The 15174-nt window shown below is 37.0% G+C and overlaps 1 protein-coding gene across 1 annotated transcript in view; it reads right to left on the reverse strand.

The window, feature by feature from the left end:
• The window catches only part of Cda4 (chitin deacetylase Cda4), a 196635-nt gene that overhangs the window by 125383 nt on the left and 56078 nt on the right, over window positions 1-15174 (reverse strand). Inside the window, exons 2-3 of the mRNA XM_067785879.1 lie at window positions 13813-13895; window positions 11673-11784 (exon numbers count right to left, since the gene is read on the reverse strand). Coding sequence (XP_067641980.1) covers window positions 11673-11784; window positions 13813-13895 — 195 coding nt within the window. The remainder of the gene's footprint in view (window positions 1-11672; window positions 11785-13812; window positions 13896-15174) is intronic.

Here is a 15174-nt window from a genome sequence, read left to right on the forward strand (position 1 = left end):
AAATTAAGGTATTTTGGCATATAGATTAAATATTTTACTAGAAGACCCGGCAGACGTTGTCCTGCCCTAAATTTGGCCAATCTGCATACATTTTAATAAGCTTTTCCGTCTGACTCTGCCCTCCCCTCCTTCACTTTTTCCTAATCCCTTTACTCACTCCTTCCTCCGTCTTTTTCGCTTCATCTATCTCCATCTTCGTCTCATTATATCTCTTTCTCAATCTCCTTCTCCTTCTCTCTTTTCTCTTTTCTTTTCTCTCAATTTCTTCTCATTCTTCTGCATCCCTTATTGCCTGTCCCAGAAGCTGGTATATATTTTATTCCAGTCCCAGTCCCAGTCCTAGTCCTACTCCAAGTCCCAGTCCGTCTCTGGATAATATATTACTCTGTACTAAAGCACTCATCAACAGCTTTTGTTTGATATCCATATTCTATAAGCACACTCTAGGGGTACCCGGGTCCACGTTTTGGCCTATATCTCGAGACCCTAGTCACCCAGTCACCTATCCTATATTTCAAGTTAGATCAAACTACACACGAGGTGCAAAAGAAATTCAAAATCGGTTCAGTAATTTAGGAGTCCATTGGCCTCAATTGTGTGACACGTGTTTTTTATATATTAAGATATTTACTATTTATATAATTAAAAAAATTGTAATTATAGGTATAGAAAGAAATTAACTCTATAATAGCCTTCCGTGGTAGGATATTATTAAAAAAAAAAAAATTAAATGGCCTGTGACGCTTGATTTCATTGCATTCTTATAGGACGCATGTGTGGTCAGCTCTTCTTTTTAGCTGAGCGCAATAAGCCATTTTAGTGCAAGGCCGTAGGTTAGGTTCAGCTGGCCGGCCCATGAGGACCTCAGATATACTGAATGAGTCCGTAGTGTTACCAGAAGTTTGTTTAAACGACCGAACAGAAAAGGCCTATCAAAAACCAGGACTTATGTTATAACATTGAAACCCACGCCTTTCCCGCTTGGCCGATCTGGTGCATCTCTCGCCTTCTCTGAATCTTGCCAAATCTAATTAGTTCATCTGATTTTTCATTCCAATCTATTTTCGTTTGCCCTGCGACCCAATATAGATGTATGCTTCTCACTGTTCCGATTCTTTACAGAGATTGCTCATACCCCAACACACTTATAGATGCTATGCTATGCGAGATTATTGCCTTAATTGCTGCTTGGCTGTCAATATAAAAGTTAAAACTTCTGCAGTTTAAGCTATTCTCTGCCAGTGTTTATACCGCTTTGGTTACGGCTAATATTTCCGCTTGGAAAACGCTACAGTAATCTGGCAGCTTGTAGGATCTGTTTATTTCGGAATCAGCACAGTATATAGTAGACCCTATTCCTTCCACTACTTTGGAACCATCTGTGTACACATGTATTGCCTCGTCCGCCATTTGAGCAGCTTTGCGCAAAGCATCCACCTCTTTGTGGCCTTAAGATCATGCAATGCCGTAAGAGAGAAGAAAGTTTTTGAGAGTGAAATGAAAAATAACGTTTATAGAGCTACTGAGCTTTACTGTATACAAAATTAAAGACCCCAAGGTTTTGTTAAAAACAAAAAACAATAATTGTCACAAACACTATTGCTCTGGCCTTGGGCTCGAATCGAACCTCAAAGGCCGATAAATGAAAACTAAAGATCATTATTTGCTTGGGGCTAAACAGCCGATCCACAGGGCCGATTTTCTTAATTAAAGTTGTAAAATGTTAAATATTTGCCCCAAATCAACATAGCGATTTTATAGAAATTGCTAATATAGTGAAAACACATTTTAACTAAATTGTTGAATTTTTGATCATTCCCAAACAAACGACATATCGCTCCCGCACCTTCTCTTTTTTATGCCCATGTTCACAGCCATATACAAATCGCAGGCAACAAGTTTCTCTTTTACCGAATGGCGAGATATATAGCTTTAATACTTAACAGCGCCATAAGATAACAACGGAATGCCTTGCTGCTTTCTTTGCTTTGACGCATCAGAGGGTCCTTTGTAAGCCCGGATTGCAATAAAACTTTATCAGAATTATTGCTTACACTTTGGAGATGGGAAAACTCCGCCTAAAGCTCATCACGCCTAGAAAAACTTTTCTGATGTTCCTTTCTAGGACTTGGATCCAGGACCTTAGAAGTGTTTTTTTTTTGGATTTTGTTATTTCACATGGATGCCTCAGTCTAATGTGCACGTAATCTAAGTAGTTAGTATTTAAGTCTAAGTTCCTTCAATACGTATTTTGTTGCCAAGTGGCGTGATCATCGAATCGTGAAATTGAAAACAGTTTGTAAACTTTCTCGAAAAACTTTTGTGTCGTTGCCCCATCTCTTCAATGCATTGTGCATAATATTGCAAATTTTTTGAGTTTACTAAGCGAGTGGATTAGCAAAGAGCGAAATTGTTTTCGTCAAAATAGGAAAATTAACTACATTTCACAAATCACCGCATAGGATTTTAACCAAAATTTTTGGAAATAAAAATGATATGCACAAATCGAAAAAGAGTTTGAAACGTGTTGAAATTTCAGCTTTAAAGCTTGAGAATATTTCAGGTAATATTCGTGCTACAAAAAAAAAACTAATTTAGAAAGGCTTAAAAACTTCGTTTAAAAACTTTGCGATTACGATGCTTAGCAAAATTTCACTGGCGCCTAAAACTATACTATAGTACAACATCTCAGCGAATAAATCCTAGCCGACCAATGGTTACCGTCAGCACTTCACCGAAGTCAAATAAAATATGTGCTTCTATACTACTTTGTGAGCTTTTTTATTTAACTAGACAGATTTGCAAATATTCAAATAATTTGTCTCAAGTGTTTCGGCAGCGAGTTACGCATTTTTTAAGTAAAAGACATCATCATCATTAACGATTGGACCATTTCGTAACAAGCTACGCGAGCTATCCCTGTTTCGCCAATTGATAGAATCAATGGAGATCAAGTTTTCATCCAACACCTCTCACAACTCAGTGGACGTCCACCCTTCCACAACTTCCAAACTGCGGTTTCGACTGAAATACTTTTTGGATGGAGCATATCTGCATAACATGATCTAGCAAGCGAAGTCTTTGTACTTATATTTCCTGTTTAATCTTCAATTCTTTATAAGGCTCATACAGATCATCATTACATGTATCTTCTTTGGTACTTGCTGCCGGCATCGTGGACAGCATTACATATCTTCCGAAGAACTTTTACCTTTAACACTGCAAGAGTCATCTGATCTGCGCTTAACACCGTTCATGATACCGAGCCCTATATAGGACATGTATGATTAGCGACTTGTAGTGTGTGATTGTGTGTGTCGCGAGAGGACTTTATTTTCAAAACAGAGTAAGAATCACTTTGACGTAATTATACACAAAACACTCACGCTCTCAACTAATTCGTCCGCTGTACACCTGTCACCCTGATGCATTTCATTCTGCTCTCTATTGCTTTGGAAAGCTGTTGTTATCCTTACATCTAAAGTTGTGTGGGTTTGTGCGAAGTTCCTATTGTATACATATATGTAAAAAACTTATTGAAAGAAAATGAACAAATCTAATCTAAATCTAAATCTAAAATATGTATATAAAAGAGAGTGGTGTTAGTTGCGCTATTTATAACTCAACGGATGAACTGATTCGGCTGAAAATTGGTGGAGAGGTAGCTTAGAACTAGGAGACGGACACAGGATACTTTTTATCCCATTTGGATGGTTTTCGAAAGCCGTCCGGGATCCCGTCGTGGTTATTTCGGGACATTCTCGGTATCCTTCCGGGATCATTTCTGGATCCCGTCAGGGTCATTTCGAGACTATTTCGGGATCTGTCCGGGATCATGTGAGGATTATTTCGAGAACTTGTCGGGAGTGTTCTGGGATGATTTGGGGATACTTCCGGGATTATTTCTGGATGGTTTTCGGGATCCCGTTAGGGTAATTTCGGGACTAGTTCGGGATCATTTGGAGAAACTTCCGGGAGCATTTCTGGATGGTTTTCGGGATCCGTCCATCGTCGGGGTTATTTCGTGGCCTTTTCTGTATAATTTCGATCATTCGGGGATCTTATCAGGTTATCAGCTCATTTAGGTATTTTTTTACTCTATTACAAAAATAAAATATATTAACTTGATAAGCAGGTTAACGTGAATAGCCCATATATTTTATTTTCTCCTTGCGGACGAGGCAGAGGGTAAAGGCTAGTAAATCAGTACAAAACAAATGTAAGGCGCGATACCTTCCAAAGAGATTTTATGCCATGTTTCTATTCAAATTTTCGTCGTGCTCCTTTTAAGTTTTCCTTCGAATTGGCGCGACGGGACCTACTCGTTTTATGCCAACTCCGAACGGCATCTGCAAGGAGTTTTCACTGAGAAGCTTTTCGTGGCAGAAATACATTCGGAGTGGTTGTCAAACACTGCCAAGGGGCGACCCCCTTAGGAAAGATTTCTTCTAATTTAAAAAAATTGTTTCTCAAATTTTCATGTTACTTTGTCTGGCGCGTGAACCGCGGGTGTTCGGTTTAGTAGGCCGACCACGCTTTCATCACACCACGAGGATCACCGTGCATAAGATACATAAATATTGTAAATATAAAGTTAGGATCTGATGACAAGATTGGACAAGAACTATCATTTTGGAACCCAGTTGTTGAGCAACCGACGGCAGTTAGAGTGGTTTTATCGATAAAGAAGCTTCCTAGTGCCTGCTTTTATTACTACTACAACGAAGAAACAACACCGCCAATAGTTGAGAAATCAGATGAGTCAGATGAGCAGTTCGTAGTTATAACAGAAATAGATGCAAGAAACCAGACTATGGAGACATTGTCAGAGTAGTGCTCTTTCTTTGGATGGCTCCGCCTATATGATTTACTATCCCTTGGTCAGAAATTATTTTCACGCTATGGTGTGTATCCAAAATGCTATTGTCCCAGATACCACCTATGTTATTGGTAGTAAATTTCTCAGAAAAAGCATCTTCCCTCTTTACTTGGGCTCGAGATTGCATTCAATAAAATCACAATTAAAAGATATTTTCCTAATAACATATTCATTGGGCGTTCCAAGTCTACCGCCCTCAGTACTAATTTGTATTGCCGCGTAATCTCCTCTCAGTGTATAGATGTACATATGATAAAAAGTCTGACATGGTCTTTTTAGGACATAGAAAAGCACAATTTTTTTTCAGATATATGACAGCCGGATGATGTATATTGGAACGATTTTCCGTCATCCCTTGTCAAATTAGGTTTTGAGACAAACCGGTTTCGGCGTTGTGCCATCATCAGTGTCGATTTTCGTTCTGATCTGTTGTTGTCATTTGTCCTGTATTTATAGTTCGTAGGTACATGAGCAGGTATTGTCAGAATTGATGCTTGTATATATTTGGTTATATGTATGTGCTGTGTGTTCGCTCAGAACTGAGCTAGATGCTTTTATTTCCACTATTCTGTTAAAAATCCCAAGAGCTTCATGCAATATATTCTTTTCTCTGAGTTCGGCTACTTGGTTGTACCTTCTAAGACTGATGGATTGACATCCACAGCTCACCTGTAGCTTGATTCTGCTTTCTATACGGAGAAAACCCTGCCCAAGTTGTCATCAATCTAATAGTAAGAAACTTAGACTAGAATACACCTGTTCAATTTGTATAAAACAAAGACCTTCGCTTCAGTAAAATATACCAATTATTAGTTTTGAGTTAAGTGCAGATCAGCTGTGACTGCAACGCTCATCACGACTGCTATCAGCAAATATCCGAAGGTCTGATCTACACTCAGTTAAAAAAATTCAACGCTACTCACAGATATATGCGTATTTTGTATGCCAAGAAATATTATTCGGGGTCTATGTTCGGAGCTCGTGCGCTCAACAAGAAAACTGGTGCATGCCTTCCGCCGATCATTTGCGATTTTTTATCGATTTACGTTGAATTCGATCAGACTCAAAACATTGAGAGATGTTTAGTTGTGGACGCTGAAATTTTCCTTTGTAAAACCACAAACATCTTTCTTGCTTCCATCCATGATGTTGATGTCATAGAGGAGATAGTACTCCTCTCTATTGTGGCGTACTTCTGTATGGCGGTTATGTCAGCTTTTGTGGGCAGGTCCAAAGCCCAGAACACGTATATCGAGCCGGGTCATGCAAGACAGACAACTCCCCGCACCTGCTGTAGAACAGACATTGCTAGCTTTGACGTTAGCAGTTAAATCTTTTCTATTGCTCTTTTATAATCAAGCTTCACAATCAGTTTTTTTTTCACCATTTTATTTCTCAATCAATTGTCCACGTTTTCTTTAAATTCTAATTCTGATTTTTGCATATGCCAGCAAATAGTTTTCGCTTTTCTGCAAACTGACAACTGCTAAGAAAAATCGCCTGACATAGCAAAAGAAAATGTTATGGCAGTAAGCGCAATAATCATAATAAAGTGAACGTGTAAATTGTCAAACGGCAGTTGACGTAAAATCTGCTCCATAACGCTAACTTCTTTTGGTGACTTTTGTGCTTAAAGCAATAAAATAAAAAGTTTTTCTAAGATATAAATCTGGTTGTTTTTTTCCTCAAAATTGTTATTGTTCTGGGATGTACATGTGCTGTAGTTTAAGCATTTCCTTAACCACGCTTTTATATTTGAACATCTCATTTAGTTGGCGTTTGAGTCAGTCATATTCAGTTGTGTTAGTGTGTATTTGTGCGCACACCTTCACTTCAATGGCTACGCCTTTAAACGTGCCACTAGCAATGAATGCTTTGCTGCTGCAAAATTTTCGTGACACTATAAAATATACATGCACATATATATGTCAGTGTATGCATATATATAGTTTCTCTTTTATGCCATTTTCCATTTGCTATGACTCAATTGCACTGCGCTGTGAGAGATAAAGATTTTCCTTTAGACTTTGCTGAGATATAAAAGATTTGTATGAAATCCAGAATAGCAATTTCAGTTGATGTTTCTACTAAGCATCAAATTCTCTATATTTAACTAAAGTGCATTGTGATTCTCTACATGTGCATGTGTTTGTGAGTGTGTGCCTCAGTTATAATAAAATCATCTCAGCTGTGTGTGCATTAGTGTGGTTTTGGCTTTAAATGAATTATGCGACTGTTACTATAAAGTATGTTGCCTACGTCAACTCTTCGAGCTGTTCCTATGACCTAAGCGTTCAACTATTAGACGTACAAAGAAACGCTTATATGTGTATCACTAGGCTAGTATTGAGATTTTAGTATTTAAACCATGCAACGAATTTCTTCCTTGGGTGACGTAAAGTATAACTACGTACATGTTTCTTAAAGCCACACGCACACACACGTGCTTGATTACTTATACTGCTGGATGAAATAGTAGACACAGTTTTTTTTAAAACGTCTTTTTAATTGGATAACAGAATTGCAGCAATTTTATTACACAATTCTTTAAAAATATATCGCTTTGTATGGACGAATTTTGTTACAAGGCTTGGAAGCCTAAAGATTCTGAAACTTTCGAGAGAATGTATCGCTCTAACTCAGCATGTTTCACAGTTTATCAAACAATTTCGTAATAATTGCGAACTCACAGTCAACGAAAATTTTCAAGGCACCTTTTTAGCATGTGAAAACGCACTCAGAAGGTTTTCGTTGAACGAAATTTTACTAGAGAAATTTATGACGTATTTTCAGGTGAGTGAAAATTCACTGAAGATTCTATTTTGGGAATTCTATTCAATCCAATGGGTAAATTTTAATTGGCTGGCAAGGTTAGGTTAGGTCGAACTGGCCGGTCAATGAGGACCTCACATAGACTGAATGTGTCCGTAGTGTTACCAGAAGATTGTTTTGACGACTAACCTGAAAGACCCTATCAGAAACCAGGACCTATGTTATAAAATAACTCCGTCCTCTTGGCAAATACTAGAAGATTCCTATGACTTAAGCCACTTCCTGCTTCTAGATTTAACAGCTGTATCACTCCCAATAGCTGGAGTTTTAGACTGGCAAGCGCAGGGCATGAGCACAGAACGTGCTCAATCGTTTCCTCCTCCAACCCGCACTTCATACATCTGCTATCACTGACCAAGCCTAATTTAAAGGCATGTCACGCCAGAAGGCAGTGTCCAGTAAGAATACCCGTCATGAGTCTACAGTCCTCTATTTTTAAAGATAGAAGCAACTTTGTTAATCTAAGGTTGTAAGACCTACACATATACTTCGACAATTTACAGCCCCTCGCTTGAACCCACGCCTTTCCCGCTTGGTCGATCATGTGCACCTCTCGCCGTCGCTTAATCTCGCTCAGTCTAATTGGGACCTCTACGGAGAAAGCTTCAAGGGATGCGCCCTTTTTAGTTAGTTCATCTGCTTTTTCATTCCCATCTATTCTCACATGCCGTGGGACCCAATATAGATGTATGGTTCTCCCTGTCCCGATTATCTCCAGAGACTGCTTACTCTCTATCATGAATTTAGATGCTGTGCTATGCGAGATTATTGCCTTAACTGCTGCTTGACTGTTAATATAAAAGTTAACAAGGTTGCAGATTAAGCTACTATCTTTCAGTATTTCTACTGCTTTGGTTACTGCAAATATTTTCGCTTGGAAGACGCTACAGTAATCTGACTTCGGAACCGTCTCTGAACACAGTTATCGCCTCGTCCGCCATTTGAGCTCCCTTGCGCCAACCATCCACCTTTATTGTGACCTTAAGATCTCCCTCTAAGCACAGATAGAGAATCAGGTAATCTGTTCGTCTTATGATTGATGACGCTATACTACTGTGGCCGTATTGTCGGCGTTAAAGCTACCCGAGGCACCAAGCCTGGTTGCAGTTGTCAACGCTATGTTCTTTGCTACCAGGTCTATAGGTGAAATGTGCAAAATGGCATACAGTGCAGCAGTCGGGGTTGTTTTCAAGGCTCCCATAATGCTAAGCATTAATAGTCTGCATACCTCCTCTAACTTTTTGAAGGTATGTTGATTTTTGTGTGGCTTTCCACCAAACAAGAACTCCATAGCATAGGATAGGGCTTACAATCGCTGTAAAAACCCAATGAGAAACAGAGGGAGATAAGCCCCACGTACACCCCAGCATTCTTTTACATGCATAAAGTGCCGTTGAGGCCTTTTTCGCCCTCTCCTCCACGTTGAGCTTCCATGACAACTTCCTGTCTAGGATGATTCCTAGATATTTTGTGCAAGGGTCACCCCTCCTAACTTAGGCCTGGCCCAATTTGGGACCTTGTACCTCTTTGTAAACAAGAACGTATCAGTCTTCTCCACGTTGGATTTCAACCCGACATTAGATGCCCAGGTATGAATATCCCGAAGCGCCCGATCCATCAAAGAGCTAATCGTTGGAAGGCGCTTTCCACTTTTGACAATTGCACCGTCATCATTGGCTGGCAAATTTTAAGGCGTATTTTTGGAATGAACAAAACTTCGCTGCGAAGAAAAACAATCGTTGAGCCAAATTCGCTTCGGACTTTTTTTTTAAATTGACGGAAGAAATTGAAACAGCTGGCATACACGTTTTTGAGTGAACAAAATAGCGGTGAATAGTTAAAATCACATTCAACCAAGTCTTCGTTGGCGAATTACAGAGAAATTTCAATGGCGAATTCGATTTGTATCCTGACTTTTATTATTTAATAACAATCCATTTCAGTCATATGTACAATCTTTACACACCAAACTTCACGGGCACTTGGCACACGGAATGCAAATATTTCGAGCAATGGAAATCAATCCTTGTCTAAATAAATTTTCCAAAATATTGGAAATGTTATTTGACGCGCAACTTGTATCTAAGAGCTTCAATATGATAGATCAGCGCGCTACCTCTATACCTTGACTGTAGCCTAATATGGCAAGAAATTTAAATAAATATACACATTAATATGATTGGATTTTACTTAAAATCACTTTGTGGTTCCATTATTTTGCACACCAGTTTATATTTCGAAGGCTTGCCAGTTCAATAATAGTTACGTATACGCCCTGATGTACCGAACTTAACCATCTCACTGAGAAGACATCAGGTAAGTAAATCGGTTTTTTTTATACTTTTCATGAACATGAAATGGTATATTAACTTTGGTCAGATGTTTGTAACGGGGAGAAATATAGAAGATAGACTCACCATTAAGTATACCGAATTCATCGGGGCGACTAACTGAGTTGATGTCCGTCCGTCTGCCTGTTTGAACGCAAACTAGTCCCTCGAATTTTGAGATATCTCAATGCAATTTCGCTCAAGGATGTATTTTTGTATTATATTAGACATTTGACGGATCCGGTAGGATCGGACCACTCTAACATATATCTCCCATACAACCGATCGTTCAGATACGACGATTTTGGTCATTCCTGCCGCAATTTAGAAAGTATAAACGTGAAACTCTAATATATCATAGAAGATTTTCTGAAAAAATCACTTTGAGCGGAGGTATATATAGCATATATCCCATACAACCGATAGTTCAGATAGAAATATTTTTGGTAATTTCTCCCTTAATTTCCAATATAAAACGTTAACCTTGGTGATATTTATTCTAATATATCATAGAAGATTTCCTGTAAAAATCATTTCGATCGGAGATATATATAATACATATCCCATACAACCGATCGTTCAGAAAAGGGCTTTTTGGCCATTTTTTTATATTTATCTTAAAATCGTTTAGGTATGTACATCTGTTCACCATATATTTCTTATCTTATACAGCACATTATTTGGAGATTACGAATAGGATAAGATTATTGTTTAGCCCAATTACTGAAAGGTATGAGTCTTTGGCACAGCCGAAGACAGCCCCGTCCTTACTTGTTTTTGTTTGTCTCATCTACTTCTTGTTCAGCAGCTAATTTGTCTTTCTAACACATTCATACATCAGAAATTCATCATATATGTATATTTATATGCCCACTTGTGAGCTTTTGTTAGTGTTTTCCTTGAATGTTTGTTCTAGCTCTACTGCACTTCTAATCGAATTTCTATTTGCTCTGAGGCAAATTTCCAATTTCATATTAAATGCATAATAAATTATATTTCGACTTGTAAGATGTTGCTGCTGCAGTTTGTCGTTCTTGCTGATGTAAAGGAAGGTGCCAAAGAGCTGTTTGCTGATATGCTTCTTTGTGTGTATCCGTGTAAGCATATTAAAATAACAGATGTTACATATTACTAAGACGCAGATATATGAATACACCTAGACGTGCATTGTATGTGTATGTGTGTAAGCATGCAGATATGATGACTCTTTTGTCATTTTCTTGTAGATACACACAGACGCATATATGTTTCATACCTTAGCCATATCAATTATGATTTATTGTAGCAAGTTTATTTTGCTCTGCTGCTATCATGTCTTCTCACAATTATTAGGTACATTTTTGGATTTGATATTTAATACATATATATGTATGTACATAAATGTTTTTATATGCAACTATTAAGATTAAGGTCAGTTGAATGCATATGTGCATAAACTAGATTGATTAGATTAACTTAGTTTTTATTTTCATATATTTATGTAAATTTATTATTTATGAGCGTTTTTGTGAGCATACAATGCAGTTATTGTAATATATTTAAATATATTTTTTGCAGAATTTTGCATTGCATATACAAACATACATGATGTTAGCACATTTCCACACTACTTTTAAGAATTCGGTACTTACTTGTCGGAAGTGGCCCACATTTTGCTTCATCTTTGAATGTGCAAAACTTTTGAAGATCGTCAAAGTAGAGTCCGGATGGACAACGATTCAGATAAGGAAAGCCATCCACGCACTTAAATTAAAATAGAGTTCGAATTAAATTTAATTGCATGAGTATGTCGTATCCACTTATTTAATCCAAATATAATTAGTAATTAAATTTAGTTCGATTTTTGACAAGTTTCGAACTTTTTTTAAAGAGTTCTCTGAATTTTTTGAGTATGCTATTTTTTTTAGTGCGCTAGTAAGTCAATCAGTTCTAAGGTCTTTCAAAATTCGCATTGGCTTTAGATAAATATTTTTCCGAAGGATGTCTTAGACTTTTTTATAAAAAAAAAAAGGAAGTTTCTACTTTGTACGGAGCGAAATCTAAAACACCCTTTGAAAAAAATTTATCTAAAAGGAACGCAAATTTTGAGAGGCCTACAACTTGTACTTTGTTGGACTAAAATTAATTGGGCTTAAAACAGCATACTCAAAAAATTCAGAAAATTATAAATAAACAGTTCGAAATTTTCGTAACCTTTGAAACATTTTAAAATTTTTTCTAAAACCTTTTTTACATCGGTTTTCACAGATTTAGTTACAAAATTTATTAAAGTTTTTCTTAAATATGGAAAGTAAGACGAAATTTGTTAAAAATTGGCAGTATTATTTTTCCATTTACTGCCGTAGATTGAGGTACAAACAATTTTGAAAAGGCCAGAGTTTGATATTGTTTTCGTGATCGTTTTGTGACCGTATGGATATAGCTTTGGAGTGTTTACGAAATGGTATCTGAACCATCAACGAAACTTTTCAGGTTAATTTGAGATATCTGTGTGATTTTTTTCTGGGTTGTTTCGGTTCTGATTAGGGGTTGTTTTTGGAAGTTTTCGAGAGTCTTCCAGTATAACTTCGAGATTATTTTCAAGATGATTTTCGAAATATTTCTTAGCCGTTTCTTTATGATTTCGGATTTTATAGGGATTATTTTACCCGCAGCAATCTCGGGATTCTTTTTATGATCAGGTCGGGACTATGTTGGAAAAATTACTATCTGGACCTTTTCTACATTGTTAATTTTGGAACTATTTCCGTATGATTCTCATATGAATTCACATATAATGCCGGCTGTATTTTGGGACTCGTTTCGTGATAAGTTCTAAATCATGTATGAGCTTCGTGACTAACTTCGAATCATTTGAGCATTACTCTCGGCATCATCTCAGAACATGTTTTATACGGACCGCGAAGCTGTCTTCAGAATCATCCTGAGATTATTTCAACATCATTCCGAAAGACTTGAAACTCGGTCAAAGTAATCTTCATTCCAAAAGCCAGTTAGAGCTCTCATGTCTCACCTAAGGACTTCAGCTCAGTGAGTGTCTCATCGTTTCTTTAAGAAACGATGGACCGCATGCTTAAAAATTTCGATTATAGAAGATATAGATGAGTACCTAAAGAATATTGAACTTGCCTGAGGTGCATTTCTAGACATCGCCTGCCTTTGAGCGTTGAGTCGCAAGGCTCTCGCTTGGTTCCTTTAAATATTTTCGTGCAAGCGAATTTACGAAGAGAGGTCGGTAAAGGCCACAATTGAGAAGAAAGCGCTTATTGGTATCAGTGGCTCTCTAACTAAATACATACCCTGGCACTGAATTACGTGCCAAGCATTAATTTATTAAATACTATGAAATACGTATGTTAATAGACGTAGAAAGCTGCAGAGAATAAAAAAAATCCGCTGGCTACTCTTATACAGAGATGATCGTTAAGCGGGCTGAGCAAAAGTTGGCAAGACATTAATCTTGTAGGTTAGCCATATCTTTCTGTTGGGAGTGGTAGGACACAGTCCGCCAAATTATTGTGTTCAACAAAATTTATTCAATAATTAATAAATATTGTTTGATGTTCTGACGGGATCTATCGTGGAGAAATCTTCAGGCTAGCTCGTGCTTGACTATCCAGCTCTTGTTAGGGGAAAATATTTCGGTCACGGTTCACTAAGATCTCAATAGTTCTGCAGCATAGATGTCGAAACTATATTGTGGCTACTGCCTTCATATTTCGTTTTTACTTTATTAAGTTTACTAAGGTAGGCCTTGAATTATTTTCTTACCTGATAGAAACGCCTGCAAGTGACGGGATCCGCATAGTTGCCGTTCGCAATTTGTGATGGGCATTGAAAATCTTCTTTCTGTGCTGTAAAGAAAAAATAAAAAGATTGGTTTAATTTGAAAATATCTGCATTCTACGCTATTGTATGTACTCTAAGTCAAAAGTGTAGACACTTGATTTTAAAATTTTGTGTCATTTGTCAGCGCTCATTTTGTAAACCTCTTCAACGTAAACGAAGTTCTTAACCATTATGCCATAGCGACATTCAAACTTTTTCTCTTCTATTTATTGAAAAAATTACTTTTTGTCCATTTTGAACTGGCACAGTTTTTATTATAATTTGACGACTTCCGTTTAAGACATCCATTGTATGGAAAAAACTAATTTTATCGACTAGCAAATCACATCAACACTAGTTTGGAAGTACTTTGCAACTTGTTTAACTGACTGGATGGTACATATTTATCTTCGTTTGTGTAAGTAAATTTTAATTTTAGGAAATACATTCAATGTTGAGTTTATATTGAAAAAAGTAAGAGTTGTCCGGAAATTTGGCAAAGACAAAAATTTTCATACTTACTACATATTTTCTAAGTATTTTTTATCGAACAAAGAAAACTTAATTCCCCATATGGTTTTTGCGGAGAAGACTGCACATTTTTCTGAATTTTGAGCTAGTAGATTTAACTTTCGTTTTCTTTTTTTACTTATAACCAAAGAATTTTTTGTATGCGCTCACACACAGATGCATCTCAAGCCAAATCAGTCAATTCGAAGTAAGAGATGTAAATAACGATTTTACTGTAGACAAGTTTTTTTTATAAAGATAAGCTTTAAAATTTATTAAAATTGTCACTTAAATCATCATTACATTAAAAATACCTTTGCGAGCGTTTACCGATGTGAAAGTTTTGTCGATTAAATCAGTTTGGTGGTAAGGGCTCGATATCTTAGCAATCAAGTTGATTAGGGAGAGATCGATTTGAGAGTAATGTTGAAATAAACGAACCTATAATTTTAACTTTTTATGGTTCTCAGGGGAAGTCTATACATATTTTATGGTAAATGTTATCAAGATACGTTGATAACTACACAGTATTTTATTCACCACCAGTTTACAAACATATACTATACCATACACACACACATGCATATAGTTCGCAGCTCTGGTTATAGTAAAAACCATAGAACAGGTGCTGATGTATCAGAGAAGTATTGGAGAACAGATACCCGTTCAAGCAAACAAGTGAGGTAAATATATCAAAAAACAGGTTATATAGGCGTCCCTAAGTCAACGCATTATAACGTTTTTGATCTTACCTCACTAAAATTTAACTAAGGTAAAATACACTTAAGGAAAAAA

This window comes from Eurosta solidaginis, chromosome 4 (genome assembly GCF_040869045.1).
Source record: "Eurosta solidaginis isolate ZX-2024a chromosome 4, ASM4086904v1, whole genome shotgun sequence".
In the NCBI taxonomy this organism is placed as follows: domain Eukaryota; kingdom Metazoa; phylum Arthropoda; class Insecta; order Diptera; family Tephritidae; genus Eurosta; species Eurosta solidaginis.